Source organism: Barbatula barbatula (genome assembly GCF_947034865.1).
Source record: "Barbatula barbatula genome assembly, chromosome: 7".
In the NCBI taxonomy this organism is placed as follows: Eukaryota; Metazoa; Chordata; class Actinopteri; order Cypriniformes; family Nemacheilidae; genus Barbatula; species Barbatula barbatula.
In genome coordinates, this window is record NC_136770.1 from 21,369,991 (window position 1) to 21,390,933 (window position 20,943).

Genomic DNA, 20,943 nt, shown 5'->3' on the forward strand with positions numbered 1-20,943 from the left:
TTCATTGTTTGATATAGACAAACACCACTAATTTCTTAAGAACATATATCTATTTTTTTAAATAATATTTTTTTCGAATAATTACGAAATCCATGACTTCCATGCAACATATGTAAATGTGTTGACACCAGAAGTTTCCCTGCTATGGCGTACGTGTCCTGATAAATTCGGGCAGCATTCCATGGCCCAAATAGATGGAGTGTTGTTAAACAGCTGCAGTAAGTGAAGTATATCCACCTAACCCCCACTAACCCGAGACACACACACACTTCCAGGACTATTTTTAACCCACCACAGACAACGGGACACTGGACTTCTGTTAAAGCCACAATATGGAAGAATTTTGTTGTGAAATATCCAAAAATTACTTGCACAGTGTGATATATTTCATGCAGATGTGTACTTACATTATCCCGAATGTTCCCAAGAATGTGCAAATCCAGAGAAATTCCTATTTAAAATAATGGCCCATCCCTTGTCACCCTTGACTCTCATATGACCTAATATCTGATGCTCCGCAATAACCTCAGTTTCCGGTTGGAGAAACTACGGCAACACGCAAATGCAGAAGTGGTTATACAGCATCTAACTAGCTAAAGCGAATTCATTTCGATGACATAAAATTATATCCAATCATTACCTCGTCTGGGAACATGATGTGCGATCTCCATACGCCTCTGGATGGCGAAAACGACATGTCCCATAATTCCACTCTCCTACATACCGTCATTTTGCTTCGCTTTTGCTGTTGTTTTGAAAGTGCGCCATCTAGCGGTCCACATTTACATATTGTGGCTTTAAACGCCAGTAGCGCTTTCAATGTCCAGCGTTGTTGGAAGGCTCATCTCTGTATCTAATGTGAAATGGACACTTCTCCAAAGTCACAAAGTCAAACATAGAGCAACAGCAGAAGCTGGTGTTACTGGAACATCACAGGTAGGAATCTGTGGCTCAAAACGTATTTAAGGTCACTGTACAATAAATCGATTAAAGTCCCTGTGAACTGGAAGTTGTGATTGTTTTTAATTACGTATTCTGATGCATTTCTGAGTGAAATGGAATTTCAAAGGAGAAAATTAGTGAGCATGGTTTGCGCTTTTGCGAATTGATTTAATATAAAAAAACAGCTGTTGCATATTGAAATTTAACTAGCATCAGACTGTCGGTTGAAGGGGAGGAGTTAACGGATGCTCCGCCCAAACCGTCTAATTTACGTCATTTGAGATGGATCGTCATTTCAGGGCGGAAGTGCTTTTTCAAATTAAATTTGAAGATTATGAGAGTACATTCATTTTTTAAAAAGAACATGACCTACATCGATAAGCTATTTACCATAAACGCTGCAATATTTCATGAAAAAATACGAATTTTAATTCTGGGACTTTATTAGTTTTTGTCAAGTCTAAAACAAAAAATGTATCAGGCTGTCATGTTACTATTAGATATATTGGAGTTAGGTCAATCTGTGAAATATCACGTGAGAGAAACAACACAGGACCTCTAAATACGAACAAATAAATAATTAATTAAGAATAATTAAGAAATGTTAAGAAACATTTAACTGACGCCTCAAGATTTCATTGGGGTCCATATTATCAAGTAGGCCTATCAATAAAAAGATTTCATCGTCTACATATTGAAACGTTCATATAGTTAGATAATAAAGATTCTGATTCTTTGAATGGATCATACAAGGACATTTCTGGTGCGCTTCTTGTCAACATAGTGATAAAACTAATAAGTACAATCTAGAGAAAGAAGAAAACTATAGAACAACCAGTAACTTTATATTCAATAGAAACGTGCTTTTAAATCATACATACCTTTACGATTTTCCCTTCCTAATTTACTCATCAATATTGATTGGGATGTTATCAATATAGTTCCACCCCCTCACTAAAACCATTCACAGCTCCTCAACCTTTTGGGCGACATGGGCGGGGCTTCTTTTCAACGGGGCGTGATCTCGTGGGCCAAACACAGCAGCCACGGGACGTTCCGTGCCGGAGGCGGGACCTAAACAACCCCCCACTACTCATCCATGGACCCTTTACCCGTTCACTTTATTCCTAAATGCAGCATATCGGAAGCCCTGCGAGGGAGAAACGCATTGTCTCTATTGTGGCGAAAGAAACCACGCCGGAAAAATAACGCACGAACGTAAAAAGGACGCGATCAAAACAAACGGAAAGTTACAAACGCGAAATTTCTCATTTACAATCCCGGACCCAGTGTAAGCCGGTAGGTAATCTATGTTCATTGGGCATTTGTGATCGATTTCTTTGTGTTGGTGTCTTGGATAACAAGCATTAGTTCTTACATTAAGAAAACGATCCGCGGTTTTGTTATAGTGAGGCATAGTAACCGTGTTTTATTGGCGGAATGATCAACATTTGTACTTTACTTTTACCTTATATTTCTGGCCTTAACTATCGTTGCTATTGTGTGACAATGGTACATTTGTGGTTGGGTTAACCACAAAAACCAAAGTGAAACTAATTAACTTACTATATTTTTTAAGGGTTACATGTTCATATTCATATTTAAAAAGCATTGCTTTGTGGAAGATCATATAGACAACCAATGTCATGGACACAATGTGACATTTTTGGTCCCCTTTGTATATAAATTAAATTTAACATAATTTATATCTACTTTAAGACGTTTGGGTGTTTACTTATATCATTTTGTCAGTCTATTAGTATACAAGTATTATGAGATATTGCCTCATTAAAGTCAAATAAAGAATCTAAAGGAACATTCTGCTTTTCTTATAGAGCATAAAATAATCAAATTATAAATTCGCACATGCTAAAGATGAATGCTGTTGAGTGTTAGAATAAGTTTTGTTTAATTGCCATTTTACATTTTAATCTTATTTAGTAATGTAGCTTTTTGACTGTGAATTCTGACATTTTTTGACAGTCTAGTACATCTAAGCATGCCAGAATGCGCGCGTGGCGTCAAAATCCATTTCTGGACCTTATGGTTAACGTTCTGGGAACGAGGGGTCAGAAATATAGTAGGAAAATGATCCCCTAACTGTTTGGAAACATAGTATGCACACTATTGGGGAACGGAAACAATTTATTGGGTAATGTAACATTGTGGGTGACTAGTGTTTATAATGGAGACACAATGTGAATGCGTCGGAGCAGACCAGTCAATAGTTCATGACAGCATGTGTAGACAAGTCATATTCTCCCAGAAATCAGCTGCAGTTACTAATTCTCAATCTTTGTCCCGGATGTAGACATTTCCAACGCAATGAGATAGATGGTTCTGGATTTGTGGTAACAGATAAGAGGTCACAGACCTCACATTCAAGGCCAGAGATGAGGACGTAAAGGGTAGCGGTTTTGTCTGGTTTGAATGCAGTGTGATCTGGTCCAACATAAAAATGGGTCCAAATCTCTTTCGTAGCATTTGTAACCCTGGACCTCAAAACCAGTCATAAGCAGCACGTGTATATGTAGGAATAGCCAACAATACATTAAATGGGTCATAAAAAAATACGAGTTTTTATGTGTGTATCCATGTATTAGACACGAAAAATGGCAAAAAATAAGTGTCGGAACAAAAGATGCATTCTATCTACAAGTGAATGCTCACCCAGACCTGCCTGAAACGCCTCCTGTAACCACACCCCCACAAATCTACGTCAGTTCATGGTATGATTTGACTAAGACCGCCCAAATGTATACACAAGTAAGACGGGCGTACCTGTTAGTACAATTGCTTTGGACCCTGATGTTCCAAAAATGGTAAGAAACGTTACATTTCCGTCACACACTTGCAGTATTCGACCAATCACTACGCACTGGTTAACTGGTCAATCACAGCACACCTCATTTTTCATAGCGATGACCTTTGTAAAAAATCTGGAAATTTCAGAGAGGCGGGACAAAGAGGATATACAAACATACACGGTATGTGGAAAATACAGCGTTTTGGAACCTTAAATCGTGTATACACATTGCATTACATCTAAAACAAACGATAATATTTGTTTAAGCCGTGTCATATGAACCCTTTAAGTAAAGATCATGTTCCATGAAGAACTTCATACTATATCAAATCTTTATTTTTGTTTCTTCTTAGCAACGGCCTGCCACAATGGACCCGACTGGTTTTGTGGTCCAGGGTCACATTTGATCTTGTGTGTCACAAGACAGATTTCTGTGAAATCTGTTGTTTAGTTTTATAACAAAATACAGTATCATGTATACAAGAAAGATCCATAGCTTTACCATCTAGCACCATCCCTGTATTTTAGCAGCATCACTAAGCATTTTTGTAGGATGTCTAGGAAGTGAAGAGTTTGAGATGTGTTGGTTGTGTCGAATAATTGTCAGATGGTCGTGTAAAGTGCACATCTGCATAAAGAAATAAGAATAAATGTTTGACCTCATGTAAATGTGAAACATTTATTTTAAAGGTAGATTTGGTAACATCTGCGGTTCAGTATTTGCAGATCTTTTCATCCAGCCAATTTAAATACATTATGCAAGCACAAACTTAGTCATTATTATGTAAGCCTGTGTCCAAAATCACTCTCTATACTTTCATTCCGTACTTTACTTCACTGATATAGTCCACTTGCATATAAAACTGAGCTAATTCAGACACAAGCATAACATTTTTATGCTTGTGTCTGAAAGGCAGGAATCTAGTGCTTCTTGATATGTTTTCGGACACCAATCAATTTGATTTTGCTCCTGAATAGTCGACCACATAAGGGGATCGATTTCTTATACTCGGGACAACTGTTGTGTTGCTGTTATTGGTGTAATGTTGGTCCCATTGGCCCGTTTTAAAAGGATTCTTCCCCCAAAAAGGAAAATTCCGTCATTATTTACTCACCTACGAGTTGTTCCAAATCTGTATACATTTCTGATGAACACAGAGAAAGCAAACAGTTCTTGCTGCCCCCCCCCATTGACTCCCAAAGTATGAAAAATATCGTTCTTGTATTGCTTGATTTCTAAATAAAAAATTCTGAAAAAAAAACATGACTTCTGTAGCCGTGTTTAACCCCAGAAGAGTTGTATTTACAATGTTATACCACAGGGAACAACTAAACATGGTCAGGTCAGCATGTGTAAAGTGCCAGCCATTCCACAAATGCAGGCATGGATTTCTGGGACAGAGTGTGGCAACCAATCAGAGCGTGCCAGCCAATCAGAGCGCAGGTCTGCTATTTGCATCAAGAGCTAAGATGTTTTGGAGCAACGTGGAACAAACTGGCCAGGGCAGACTTCTGTGCTGTAAATAAAATCCAGTCACATAACATTTGTCCTGGTGTGGGGACAAACGTTTGACTGGTTGAATAAAGTGGATAAAACGCTCTCCTTGCCGTGTTGAGATTGTGGAGGTAACATAAAATAGAGGTCATGACTTATTTATTGGAGATGTTCTGACGTGTCTGCTGTAGGATTGTGTGGTTTTGCTTATGCGAACGTCCAGATAAAGCAGAAAACTGTTGAATGAATATCAAGGACGACGTGTGAAACACACGAATTAATACTGTGCTTTACACTCAAGTTACCGTTTCCATCGGCTTAACCTTCACTTTTAAAAACATTCATCATGTGACCGTCCGGACACGTTTGCACTCTCCCTGGCCATTAAATGACCATCTCTGCCAAAAAGACCAAGTGTCTCACATGATTCTGTATTCAACCTGAAAGTTCATCACAGTCTCCGAGCTAAATTTATCAGCACAACACATCTTTCAAAACCTTGGACTCGATTCCAGGCCACAGGACCAGTTTTCTTCACCGGGCCACTTGGTATTTAGATGCCTTATCATGCCAAAAACGTGTGTGTCATTGGCTGCCACAGGACTCCCTTCCTTTCAATCACCCTGTGTATCCCCCTGTTAAAATTCAACACCCCTTGGTTCCCACAAAGCAGCTGTTTGTAATGCCTGATGCGTAGCCCGTACGGCTGTTCTCATAGTTATAACTGAACAATACCTCCATGTGGGATAATATAGGGTGAACAAGAGTCTAATTCTATTAAAGTATAAAGAAAAAAAGCGATTTGCGGCGTTTATGAATCGATATCGATTCAACCGCATTTTCCGATTTTTGTTTGCCCGGCCTTTTATTCTGTGGGGCCATCCAACATTCAGACCTCAATCGCAAAATAAACAGAATTGTGATGAATGTTATTGAGGTTTCATTAGAGCATTTTCACTGAGTTAGAACATCTGTTGGCTTGAATTACACTCCGGTTGCCAGTGTTTTCTTTTTCTTTTGAGCTGACAACTTAATGTTAAGCATATTTTGAAATTCGGTCTTGGGGGAAGCTGGTTGAATAATCACTGAATAACTCTGGAGCTGTAGAGGTTTGTAAATGGAAGTTTAAGATTTTTTTTTGAGTTAGTTGAGACTCAGCACGAAACAAGAATCCAAGCAACCTTTCTGAGCACTGTACTAGGGCTTTCACAATCATTAAATAATCGTCTCATCGCAATTATTTGACATAATCGCAATTATTTGACATAATCGCAATTATTTGACATAATCGCAATTATTTGACATAATCGCAATTATTTGACATAATCGCAATTGTTGTAAATCCTTAGAAATCAAGGGTGATCTGCAGCTTTTTCAGGGCCCAACACTAAGGATTTTTTCTACTGGCCTGGTCCGGCAAGTGATCGTATTTTTACTGGCCCTGCCACTACAAAAAAGTATTAATTCATATCTAGCTCTTTTTTATTTTACATATGTAATCTTTACAAATAAGGATATGTTTCCATAAAACTATGAGCCTATAACTCAAAATCATTCAAATATTGTTGAAGACAACTAATCAGTAAGCAATAAAATAAGATCAAGCAATCAAAGTATGTGCAATAGCACAGATAAATGTAATAAATCAAACCTGCACATAAATCAGTGCATTTCAGGTGTTTTAGGTTGGTCTAATAATATTAGTTACCAGGTACAGTAACTATAAATGCTTTATAGTCTTCACTGTATTAAATATAATATTGATTTAACTTACTAAAGGTTTAATTTAATCAGTGAAGAGCAGTGAGTGTTTTTTGTGTTCGTTCTTTGTTGTTTGATGAACAAAACTGATACGTTTATTATGTTGCTGCCCCTTTAAGAGATGCACGGATCTAATATAATGTAACACGAGTTGTGTTTCCACGTGCGTTATGATCACGCAAGACACAATTGGTTACTTTTTGTGAGGTTACTTCGTATTGGCATCATTTTCTGTCGCTATGCCTGATAGAGAGTAAGAAGACGTGAAAGAGAACTCGATGCAGTATTTTGCACGTTGTCTGATGCCCCAAACAGCACGTGAACCGAGTCATCTTTTGCATCTTCTTGGAAATATTTATAAATGAAGTCTTAAAAACGTCGAAATCTTATTTTTCTATGACGATAGAGCACTGGCCCGATCGGCCAAGTGACAGTTCTCTCAACTTTATGTCGAGAATGTATATTCTGTATTTTTTTTATTATAAATGTATTCTGTGTAAGTGTTATTTGTATGCACCATGGGTCTGGGAGTAACACAATGTGTATTGTACATGTGGCAGAATTGACAATAAAGCAGACTTTGACTTTTGTCTTATTTTACTTCCAGCGTCCTTGATCTGCACACACTGGCACGTTCGATTGACATTTTGAGATTTGTAGTTTTATTGAAGAGATTTCTGATTTGCTGCATCTACACAGTAATGCCTGGAATACACTACAAGACTTTTAAAATCTGAATTTTTTTTTTAACTAGACATGCACTTGCAGACTTTTTGAAAGTTTGAGATCCATACACACACTAACTGATCAAATCTGCAGACTGGCACAGACTTTATTCAACAAGACCAGACTGAAAATCTGAGCAAATGTCTTTTAGTGTGTTTTAGACTTAAAAACCATATTATCCTCACATCTCAGTCTTTTCTGTTAAGGTCGCTATTTAGGGAATGTAACTAGTTATCAATAATCGTGACATCCCTAATCTGTACAAACCTTAAAGTTCACGCAAAAATTCTGTCAGTTCTGCACCGTCAGGTCGTTCGAAATCTCAACCAACGTCCTTCAAATTATTATCTTTTATTTAAAACGAACAAAAGTCATAAAGATTTGGATGAGAGTACCTGATTAAATGGTTTTAGGGTGATCTCTTTGTTAAAATGATCAGAAAATTATGATGGAAGCAAGTGTCCTACGTCCACCACGTTGCTCTTTATTAAAAGCTTTGCATATGCCTAAACAATATATAGAAAAAACATTTAGATTTGCTAAAATTGATCCTAAAATCTTTCAGACATCTACAACACACAAAATTCAAACATCAACCGATTCCATCATGGAGCCTGCCAGATCAGAAGCAAGCATACTTCCCAATGGGAAAGGTTGTGACCTGGGAGAGGAAACGTGTGTGCAGATGAAGTCTATGATGGAGGAAGACCAGTAAGTAATATTGCATCACATTCATTATTTTGCACGCTTAATTTTCCTTTTATCTGCAAACTTTGAGCTTGATATCATTTTATGTGGTATTATTATGATGTGGTGAAAATTCTTATGTGTTTATAAAACTAGTTACCTTAGTACGTGTAGTTATGTATCTTTTGGCACGGTGTGTTGACGCATTGGAATGTCTAAGTGCATGTTTACCCTCTTTTCCATTCCTGCTTGGTGATGGACCCTTCCACACTGTCTCTCATCACTCGTGATATTCAAAACAGCAGGTATGTAAATAGCTGAAATCCAAAGGATTTTTTAGATAAAGATGGTGGCGTAAGTTAATTGATGCCGCCTGCAAGATCATTTTCAACTTCATTTAAAATGTCTTTTGCCCAACAGATTTGATGACCCCGATGGAGCGTTGGCTGAGAACATTGAGTTTCTCCCCAGTGGTGAGAGCAAGAAGCCACGTTTTACTGACGTAAGTATGCTCAACTTAAAATTTTACGTAACGGATACCCATTTTGCTTACTATACAGTGCCTTGCAAAAGTATTCATCCATTCATTACATGAATCTACACTCCAAAACAAAAAACACATTTGTGACAACTTTTGTTTAAAATTTAAAACTGAAATAAGTACATTGCATTAGTATTCATACCCTTTTCTGGGACACATGAAATTTAGCTCAGAAGCATTAGTTTTGCTTGTTGATGTTTTCTGCATTTCAAATGGAGGTAACCTGTGGCAAATTCTATTGGATAAGTCTGATTTGGATTGGCGCATATCTCTCAATAAAAGGTGCAACAGCTTAAAATGCATATCAAATGTAAAAACCAAGACATGAGGTCAAAAGAACTGCCATTAGAGCTCAGAGACAGAATTGTATCAAGACACAGATCCGTGGTAGACTTCTGAAAGAAAATCGTCTGCATTGAAGGTTCACAGAAGCATGTAGTGTTCATTAATCCTAAATGAAAGATGTTTGGAACCACCAGATCTCTTACTTGAGCTCACCTCCTGTCCAAACTGAACCATGGAGCGGTGACCAAGAAGCTGATGATTCACTCCGGTTGAGCTCCATGATCATATATGGAGATGAGAGAAACCTACAGAAGGACAAATATCACTATAACACACCACCAATCTGGGCTTTATGGTAGAGTGGCCAGACTCAAGCCTTGACTCAGTGAAGACACACGAAAACTTGAAATATGCAAAAACTTTCAACGTTTCAACGATTCACTCAAACTGTCAGAAAAGAAACAAGATTCTCTGGTCTGATGAATCTCAGTTTCATTCATTGTGTCTTGAGAAAACCAGGCACTACATAAACACCTGTACAGTACCATCTCAACAGCAAAGTGTGGTGGAAACAGCATCATGATGTGGGTTTTTTTCAGCTACAGGGACTGGGGTATTTTTTTTTTCAAGAGTAGAACAAAAGCTCAATGCCACAAAATACAGAGATAATGATCATGATAACCTAGCCCAGAACATCCAGAACCTCAGACATGGCAGAAGGTTCATTCTCCAACATGACAATGATCCTAAGCACACAGCTAAAACAATGCAAGATTGGCTTATTGACAACTCAGTCTATGTCCTTCAGTGGCTGAGCTTGTGCTTGGGCTTGAACCCAACTGAACATCTATGTATAAACCTGAACATTTCTGTCTACTGATGATCTCCATCCAACCTGAGAGAGTTTGATAGGATCAGAGGAGAAGAATGGCCAAAAATTGCCAAATGCAGACTCGCCTGTATAGGTGCTTTAACCAACTACCGAGTCAATGGTATAGCAACTACTGAGTCAAGGGATAAGCAATGTTTATCTGATGTATGTTTAGCAAATCTTTTGTTTATTGTGCACGGAGTATAGATTAATGTTAAAAAATGTTTTTAATTAGTTTAAGATAACTTATCTTAATTAACAAAATATGAATAAAATGAAGGGGAGTGAATGCATTTGCTTATATGCAGTTTTGGCTATTTTTATCTAGTCAAAGCATAAATTGCCATAAATAATATTTGAAATGTTGTAAGATTATGTACTGAATAAAACTTCATTCTGTAGTTTGAAGGGAAGACGTCCTTTGGCATGTCAGTCTTCAATTTGGGAAATGCCATCATGGGCAGTGGAATTTTGGGATTGGCGTACGCCATGGCCAATACTGGCATTCTTCTCTTTCTGTAAGTAGAAACTCTTCCCATTTATTAGGCAAAATCGCTCTTGTTTTTCAGAACTCCTGGGTTTCCTCTGTAGTAGAAAACAAGACAAAAATTTGTCTGTAGAATTTTTTTGTAGATCAAATATAAAAAAATTCTTAAATCGGGAAACATTTACCTGACAAGAATATACATTCAGACTTGTTTTATTAAAGAAAATATAAGAATTAAGTCATTAAAAGTAACACTGTACTTCTTAAATGATTAGAAAATGTGTTGTCAAAGTTGACGAGCGATTTTAAATACTTTTTATTGGTAAGATATTTGCAAAACCCAGTAAAAACATGAAGGGTAACTAATATTAATGATTTAAATACACGAAATATGGAGATACAAGGTTTCAGAAGGAAGTAAATCTTAGGTCACTTTTCAAGTAAATGTATCTTGATTCAATTATGTTTTACTAGAAAAAAGACCAATTCCATTATGTTTTCCCTTCCATTAATCTGAATTTAACTTGATCTAAGTGCCAAGCAGTTGGCAGCCCATTTGCTATTTAATTGCTACGGTAGTAACATTTACATTAAGGCTGTTATCAGATGCTTACAAAATGTAAAGTATTGTATTGAAGGACGTCTATAGTAAGAAAGCATGTGTGTTTGTGTCAGCCGTGACATCAGAGCACCCGTTTAATGTTCATTCCCCTCCTCTTAAAACTTTCCACTAGTTGGCTCCACCCCTCTTGCTTATTTATGGACCCAGAAAGGCCCTGTGTGCCTCCTCAGTTCTCTGAACACATCCTTCTTTTTATTTTCGGCCCACCCCTGTCCAGATATAGTTGTAATATGTCTTGATTGGGGAAGAGAGCGAGCAGAAGTCTGGGGCTTCTGAGCTACTCTGTCGGGTCACAGGGAATTAAATACTACAGCTCAGATTACCTCAGAGTCAAAAACTGCTTCCTCCAGTCCAAAGATAATCTAGTGCAGTTTACTTTCACAGAAGACAGTTGTATACCTATGTATCTTATTAAATCTACTTCACAGGAAATGAATGACCTCATTTTACGTCAGTCCATGTAAGGATAGGTACAACAAAGTCACCTGCAATTTTATCTTTTAAACCGAAATGGTGATAGAGATGCATATGTTATGAATTGCAACTTTAAAGAAAAATATGCATAACTACTCAGCCATTAGCAAGCAAAAGAAAGACATTTGTGTTAACATCTTTTGGATGGATCCCTTAGCCATGTGATGGTCTGATGAAAGTATCTCCTCACAAATTTACAATGCAAATGATTGAGTTGAATAGAGTGCACACGTTCAAGAGAACACTTCTCGTGCTCAGTCTCGAATCTTGAACAGCTGAATAGGTCAATAGTCCTTCACAACATCCATCTTGTTTGAATACAGAGCTCATTTCATGCCTATTGTTAATTTCTCGTAATTTGTCATTCAAATAGACTCATAGTTTGCTAATTCCCAGGTTCGTCTACCACCTGGGGTCAAGTGTCTTATTTAAACAGCTCATTACAAGATTGACAAGATATTGCAATTCTGTAGCCAAATACACAAAGCCTTTTAACATAGGTGTCTTTCTCAGTGTCTGCAAAATACTACCTCGCGACATTTTAAAAACAAAAACACTTTGAACTATTGTCCTAGTTTGCATGTCTAGGACAAATTGACAACATTTTGTGGTGTGGTTTTACAAAATTCGTTGGCAGGAAATTTGGAAGGGTCTCCTTAGAATTCGTTTAGCTTTAGTCCGTACTAAACATGACTTCAGTCTGGCTAGAATACCAGAATGTTTTATTAACATTTAAAGTGATTGTTCAAAAGTAATAATAAGTAATTATTTGCTCACCCTCTTGTCATTTCAAACATGTATGGCTTTCTTTCTTGGCGTTCTTCTGCAGAACATAAAAGAAGGTATTTTGAAGTGAGTGCGTACAGCCATTGTTCGGTTCTCAACATTATTCAAAAGACTTTGTAAAACCATAGTTAATAGTCAGATTATTATTATTATACTATTACTAATTATTGCCATGTGTAGTCTAGATTATTTCGAAAATGCTAATCTTTCGTTACCATGGTATATAAAGGTGCCATACTACAGTACCACCATAGTAATTTTTTGTTGTTGTACTTGTATTTTGTGTAGTTTTATAGGCGTGACATGATGGTAATGGTGTGGTGTTTGGTGTTTTTCCAGGTTTCTCCTCACAGCCGTAGCTGGTCTCTCCTGCTACTCCATTCATCTCCTGCTCAAGTCCTCTGGTGTAGTTGGTGGGTCATGATAATCATGATGTATGGAAACTTGGCTTCAGTTGTGGGATTTGTCTCTCTTAATATTATGACATTCAATTCCAGGAATCCGCTCATACGAACAACTGGGAATGAGGGCTTTTGGAATATCAGGGAAGATGGCGGCCGGAATCGCGATCACTCTCCAAAACATCGGAGGTACGGAAAACCGCATGCGATTTGAATGTAAAAAGAGGGGGAGGGATTATATTCTATAAAGAGGAAAAGAAGATTATTATAAATTATACACAGTACAGTATAACAGTAAAGGTAATACAGTGACTTTTGACTTAAATAGATTTACATCAGGATCAACCTAAAGTAAACAGAAAAATACTATAATCATATTTTAATATGTAAATAGCATTAAAGGAACAATTCACCCCAAAATTGACTGTGAATAAATCTGTGAAATTTTCTTGTTTCTGATATTTGGAAGAATGCTTTTTATTTTTTGGGCAAACTGTCCCTTGAAGTGTTTATTATGGTAATAAGGATTGAGGGAGCTGCAATTTAAAAAATCAGAAGGAAAATGTTCCCCCATCTTATATACAACCAAGTAGCAATTCATGGGTTTTGTCAAGCTGTGACATTCATTTTCTAGCTATTTTAAACAAGGAATAAGTCCTTCACAAAATCCTGCCCAAACATCAACACAATAAAGGACAACTGCCCACTTAACAGGAATAATGCAAATAAAATGCAATAAAACATCTCTCGTCAATGTTATTTCTTAATACATTTCTACAGCCATGTCCAGCTACTGTTACATCATCAAGTCCGAGTTCCCGCTGGTTCTGCAGGCATTTCTGAGGGCAGATCCCAACTCAGGGTAAGAACATTGAATGTCAGTGTAAAATATTGTATTGAAATGACAAAATCTTCACCCTGATGATTCCTGGAGATTCACCGGTTTAGACACGTGTGCAGTTATCTGCCAGGGCCAACACTCAAAAATGTCACCGTGACATCGAGGGGAGGTGTGGTGTCTGCCATTAACTTTGATTGGTCAGCTAATAAGATTAAACAGGAACTGATTGGCTGACGCTATCGCTTTCCCACCACATCTCCTTCTGCGATGACAGCTACTTTAAACAATGTTGTCATAGAGAACACTTAATGTGACTGATGTCAGAAGAAACAACTGCTTTGTCCCATGTTTCCAAACTTAAGGTTTTTATTTCGGTAAGCCTCAAACTTTAAATTCCTTAAACCATTGGTCTCAAGACCCACCAAAATATATTTGGTGTAATCAATATTTAAAGGGATAGTTCACTCGACTAAAATTCTGTCATCCTTTGTTCCAAACTTCTGCTAAACACTGTGGAAGATATTTAGGAGAATGTCAGCAACCAAACAGATCTCATCCCCATTGACTCCCATAGTATTTATTTTCCCTACTATGGTAGTAAATGGGGGATGAGATCTCTGGTTACTGACATTTTTTGCACAACAAATAAATAAATATTCTTTGAAATTTTCGAACAATTTGAGGGTGAGTAAATAATGACAGATTTTTTATTTTGGGGTGAACTATTCCTTTAAGTATAAAAAAAAAAGTAAAGCTTCACAGTATTAATAGTGGAACATATTGATTTCTGACAGAAATATAATACATTTGCATATATTCATTTAGCCTTTATCCAAATCAATTTTCAAATGAAGGATCATTTTGCAAACAGTAAACACATATACTTATTTCTGTGGCTTCTTGCTATGTTAATCCATATTAACAACCTGATATATATAAAAGCACCCGCCTTTCAGAAACATCTTTATACTTGGATATCCTGTATAATGTATGAATCCCACATATAGCGACCTACATTTAGCATCACCAGGCAAAGATTTGACACGCCACCCTTCCTTGTCTGTCTTTGGACACTTTGAATGAAAAAGAGGCTCAGTCAGGGGCCAAAAATAGTGATTTATTTATTAAATAAGCCCTAGTCCTTTCGTATTGCACAACAGCTTATGTTGGGGCAGGGTAGCCACAGCATGTTGCACTTCACTTAAAGCTATATAAAGCCACAGAAAACACAACTTACTGGCTCATAAATCATGAGAATCGAGACTCCGTCTGGGATCGGATGGTGGGAGACGGATTCCCGGAACAGTGTAAATGTTATCCATAGCTGCACAAATGGAGATGCTTAAATTGGTCTGTCAGACAGGCAGAGAAATTATTTATAAATATTTTGAATATTTCTGAATTGACAGTAGTTAACAAGGTGCTGTGGATAGAAGTGCCTGCTCCGTTCAATCCAGAGTGGTTTTGTTTTATCGTAGCTCTACTAATATTAAAAATAACCTTTTACTCTTCATTTTTATGGTCCTATTTAAAATGTATTAGTTTTTTATTTAGTTTAAGTATTTCCAATGCATTTTATTAATGTTTATTTTAAACTGATTTTAAAAAAGGTTTTCCCAATAATTTTTAGGCAATTTTGTTAAAATGCTTTTATCGTTTTATTATTTATTTGTTTATTTTAAGGATGCCATATAAATACATTTTTATTTTAAATTCGATTTTTTAAATAGTTTTGCCAATATTTTTAAGGCAGTTTTGTTAAATGTTTTGGTCATTTTATTATTTATTTGTTTATTTTATTATGTTGTATATATAATATTTATTTGTTTTTATTTTAAATAAAAAAATGGTTTAGTTTTTCCAATAATACAATTAATTTCAATACACCATTACAATTTTCTTTAACTAAAATAACCTGCTATCGTGTATAATTGTGGCAGAGCAGGACACAAATGTATCTCTCTCTCTCTTCAGGGAATGGTATCTTAATGGCAACTACTTGGTGCTGCTTGTGACTGGTTTTGTAATCCTGCCTTTGGCTCTAATGAAACAGTTGGGTGAGTCGATCATTTTTGTCCATCCGTCTCTTTCACTCCTCTCTTCACCTCAAGCCCCCTGATCTACACTTGACCCAGTTAAACATTCCGCTCATATTACAGAGCATCAGTTCGGCCACGGCACATTCTGTTCTGGTTTGAAGTTATTTCTTCATACGGTACCAGCACATGGCTCTGTTTTTGTTGTTTTCATATACTTTATAGTAATTTCAGCAATTTTGCAATTTGATATATGTTTCTGTTGCTTGACATATCTGAGCAGAAATTAGCTATCGAGATGGTGATAACTTTTTTTCAGGCTTACAGTCTTGAGTGCTTGGAATTGAATGAACGTAAGCAGCGTGTCAACAGACATGGCACTATGGTGTATTGACATACTTTACTTATTTCTTCAGGTTACCTTGGTTATACCAGCGGTTTCTCCCTCAGCTGTATGGTCTTCTTTCTCAGTGCAGTAAGTATCATTGAGGATTACTGATTTCATAAATAGTATATTTAATAAATATTGCTGATACATGGAAATGCTCTTGAAGGTGAACTTCGGCTCCACATCAGAGTCACATTAATATAAAACCGTTGCTTGTTCATTGATTTGTAGCCTTTCCGACATCATCATAAATCATTTCTTTGATACAAAGCCATTTGGCATTGAATCCATTTGTCCCAATATCTCACCACCTGTGTAGATTCACAGCCTCAGATCCAACAGTTAGAATTATGCAAACATATCACATTTTATCACATCTATACGCAACAGTTCTTTCTAATGAAAGGTTTTCATTTACACAGGCATTCCATACACATTCTGTATTGTCTATTCCTATTCATATAGCTACTGTGTATATATCACTGCATCACACTTGTCGAGGCCAACTACTGACCTTATAAACGCTATTTTATCATATGCATAATATTTTATTATATGCATACCTTGAATACAATGTAAATCACTTTTGATAAAAGCATCTGCCAAATTCACAAATATTTTTCATATTTTCTTCTTTATCTTTGTTGTTCCTAGGTCATCTATAAAAGTTTTCAGATTCTATGCCCATTCGAAGAGTTTACATCTAATAGCACATTGGCACACATCCATTCAAATGAAACGGTTGGCCATGCCCACACCTACCACAATGGACGTGAAGTGGACTCTCACTGTAGCCCCCAGATGTTCACTATAAACTCACAGGTAGAGTATGTTACAATATCACCCGAAGACGTGAGAAGTGCTTTTGTATTAACATTGATACATGTACAATGGCATGAATGCAGCAATAAAGTCATCTTGGTGTTTGACAGACTGCATATACCATCCCCATACTGGCCTTTGCTTTTGTGTGCCACCCCGAGGTTCTGCCCATCTACACCGAACTTCGCAAGTAAGTTACCTGAAATTAAATAATGTTGGCATTGAACTAAGCTTGTCTTTTGTATGAACAGAAATTTCACACCCTTCTCTGTCTCTGTAGCCCGAATCAGAGGAAAATGCAGCACATTTCCAACCTTTCCATTCTGATCATGTACGTCATGTACTTCCTTGCTGCTCTCTTTGGCTACCTGACGTTTTACAGTAAGTTTGAGGACTTGCACTTTGACATGTGCCCGAATCCTATCAAATGAACTGACAAGAATCTCTTATTTCATCACAGCTAACGTCGAGCCCGAACTTCTGCACACCTATAGCAGGATCGACCCCTACGACACTCTCATCCTCTGCGTGCGATTGGCTGTGCTCACTGCCGTGACCCTGACCGTGCCCATCGTTCTGTTTCCGGTGAGTTTTACCAGATCCAAAATTAATTTAAGCTACAGAGGAATTTTATTTTGTCGTATAGAATGCAGGGAGTTGTTGTGTAGGAATAAGAGCTTTTATTATCTTATGTTCTCAAGATTCATTTTGTTCTCTTCAAAGGTTCGACGAGCCATTCAGGAGATGATGTTTGCTAATAAGACCTTCAATTGGATCAGACACGTGGCCATCGCAGTCACCCTCCTGTCTTTTATCAACTTACTGGTCATATTTGCCCCCAACATCCTAGGCATCTTTGGCGTCATTGGTGAGTCTGTCAATCATCAATGGCTCAAGTGTGGTTTCTGTTGTTGGTGGAATCTTCACAGACCACAAACAATCTGCATCCTTCGGAATGGGTAACCAAGACTTCACTAACCATTTGAATAATCCATTACGAATATGAATTAGTCAAATTTACAAGAGTGTTCCTGTAGCTCAACTAAAGCATAAAAGCATCTCCCAATGTATAGATATAAATGTAATTCAATAGGACAGTAAGAAACGTATCTGACATCTTGAAAGAAAGACTTTTTGAGTCATAGCCATGATATCATCTGTTTATTTTGTGTTATCAGAATAGGTAAGAGACACTTAGACCCACGGCTGGCTTTTAAGCGTGACTGTTGCTTGTTTGAACAGGTAGCATTGTGAAGTTGCGTCAATATGTTTGTGTATTCAGTTAATGGTCAAGGTTGTCAAGGTTCAAAAGCTCAAACTTAGAGAATGTTCTGGTCAGTTTAACAGTTTCATAGTTGTAAAGAGGGAAGCAAAACACAAATACCGTACATAAAATTTACTTAATACTGTATTTGTCTGACACAGGATTCTTATTTTATGAGATTTTATTTATGTTTTCTTTTCATCTCTGACAGATTGAATGTTCTGAATATTGTATATATTGAATATTCTACTGATGAGCTGACCTGTCCTGTTCTTCCTTCTCCAGGTGCAACATCTGCTCCGTGCCTCATCTTTATCTTCCCTGCTGTTTTCTACATCCGTATTGTTCCAAAGGATAAAGAGCCAATGCGCTCTACCCCTAAGATCGTTGTAGGTTATGATTTATAACTATTACCTATACACAAAGATAAAAGTACTGTTTTTAATGTTGTCCGGGCATTACCAGTTTACTTAAATTTACTTTTTCTCTCTAAGGCTGCCTGTTTTGCTGGACTGGGCGTGTTGTTTATGATAATGAGCTGGAGCTTCATCATCATCGATTGGACATCAGGAAGCAGCAGTTCTCTAGGTGGCCACTAGAGGACAAACTAAGTGGAATGCTGAGTGTATGTGCCTTTGTATGAGAGTTAGTGGTGTATTATATTAGAAGATGGTTATTTTTTTAAGCCTTATTTTCTTTTATGACACAGAAGGTGCTCTTACCCACAATAACAACATTGAGTTTTTAACGGAGTTAGAACCCCTTTGTTTCACAATTTGCCTATCAGGAACTAATATGAAAAGGCTATACTTAAATATCAATGTCAATTTTTTAGTATTGGTAAGTTGCTCTGATTGACTGTAGTTTGCTCTGCATGAGGTTTGGGACAATCAACAAAGTCAAATATCACTTCAGGAAACTTACAGTAATGTTAGTCAAAGGAGAGTGTGGTTTATCATAATGCAATTCAGTGCAACAAAGCAAAGGATTTTTATAATCTATCTTTCATAAAGTATATATTCTGCTTTTTCCAAAGAATGCAGAGTAGAAATTAAATCCAAGGCGTGCCTTGATCACATTGAGATTTGAACGGTGAAAACATATTTATTTAAATGTATTAGCTATATTTTGCAGTTCACTGGAAAAAAAGTATTAGTGTATGTTGTGGTGTTAATGTATACTTATATTGACTGTCTTTTAGCATTTTTGTTATAAAAAAATCATGCTGGATGAGTTCAACGCATCTGACGCCATTTACACAAAATCTTGCAAACAATGTAACAAAGTTACATTTATTATGTTTTTACATTTACGAGTAAACCTTGCATTTATATTGTAACTATGTTTTTACGCAAAATTGATTTAACCTCATCTGTATTAGATTTTCAACAAAGCATTACACTTAGGAAAGGTTTAAGTTTGTAATTGGTTGCTGCTCTCAGTATCTCAAATGAAATTGATCGTTAATGTATTTTTGTCATCTCTGCTTTTTAACATAGTTTCATAGTGTGTTTCTTGTATTTGAGTACTTGCAGGGCTTATTCGGCTTACAAAATCTAGAACGCAGTGTTTTTATCTGAAGTAAACTATTGAAGATAGCTGTTTGGATGTGAAATATTTATCTCTTAGCTGGAAGTTTGCTATTGGCACATGTTGAGAACCTTGATTTAACACGAGTAACAGAATTGAACATCCCTTTAATATCACAGCACACTAAAAAGTGCCTATTATGAAACCTAGTTAGTTTAAATACTTTTTAGACCTACTCTATTACTATTATTATTATCATTTCTATTATTTGTAATTGATTTCAAGGGCTTTGCATTGTTCTCAGGCTTCAAGATAACATTGTATATGTTAATATATTGCATTTGTTAAACTAAAGAAGCCTTGGATTATAAGTAAAATCAAGGTTGTTCAATGTTAATCATTCAGATTCATATTCCGTACAATTAAAAAAAAGATAGCTATTGAAATTCTTAAATTTTCTACTGATACCCATTTTCTATATATTTTCTCTTAAGTATTGCTACCTATTTGTTACATTTCATCTCTCTTTTCTTGTAATAATATTATAGGCAACATCAAATGTTGTAGTGATTGGACTGCAAAATCAATGTTTTAAACTATATATTACTTTTTGTTTTAATGCATTATTTGCATCTATAACATCTTTGTACTTGGTACAGTTGGGGGTCATATTTACTTCATCCATATATAATGTATATAAATGTTGCTTATATCTTTGATGCATAGTTTTTATAGTGTAAATACCAAAACCACACTGACAATAAAAAAGCTGTTTTTGAAGCTATGTAGGAGTTTGGCATTTCAGTAGCCCCATAAAATCATGACTTACCAGCGTATATTTATGCATTTGGCAGACTCTTATATATATAAATGTATAGGCTACATTCAAGCTATACATTTGATCTGTTTTTGAATTCCCCAGGGAAATAGAGCCCCTCTTGGCATTCTCTTCTAAAATAAACTGATTATGAAAGTCTATGTTACAGCTGCCAGTATGTCATACAGATGTGATGAGTTTTTCTAACACATGAGGGCGATGCGCGTTCTTGCTCTCATGACGACTATCATCAGACATGACCAAGCTTTTATCATTACTTTTGCATATTAGTTTTTTATTATATAAAAACGCAGAATATAGACTATTGGCGTTCTAATAACAATCCGTGCCGTCACAAATT

General features: G+C 36.5%; 1 protein-coding gene across 3 annotated transcripts; it reads left to right on the plus strand.

Moving 5' to 3' along the window:
- Positions 1-1,992: 1,992 nt before the first annotated feature.
- On the plus strand, positions 1,993-20,742 carry slc38a3b (solute carrier family 38 member 3b; the record flags this gene model as incomplete). Of its 3 annotated transcripts, none has more annotated exons than XM_079461286.1 (16): positions 1,993-2,241; positions 8,296-8,441; positions 8,838-8,919; positions 10,517-10,632; positions 12,823-12,896; positions 12,981-13,073; positions 13,665-13,746; positions 15,700-15,782; positions 16,178-16,236; positions 16,804-16,971; positions 17,082-17,161; positions 17,252-17,352; positions 17,432-17,556; positions 17,695-17,839; positions 18,521-18,624; positions 18,730-20,742. In XM_079461286.1, 15 exons carry the CDS (start codon positions 8,338-8,340, stop codon positions 18,832-18,834), a joined length of 1,521 nt encoding a protein of 506 aa, XP_079317412.1. In that variant the 3' UTR covers positions 18,835-20,742. The 3 variants fall into 3 exon arrangements, with proteins under 3 accessions (XP_079317412.1, XP_079317411.1, XP_079317413.1); XM_079461285.1 differs by having other exon boundaries at positions 2,101-2,241; positions 8,296-8,440; positions 8,834-8,919; XM_079461287.1 differs by lacking the exons at positions 1,993-2,241; positions 8,296-8,441 and adding an exon at positions 8,673-8,722.
- Between the last annotated feature and the right edge of the window lie 201 nt (positions 20,743-20,943).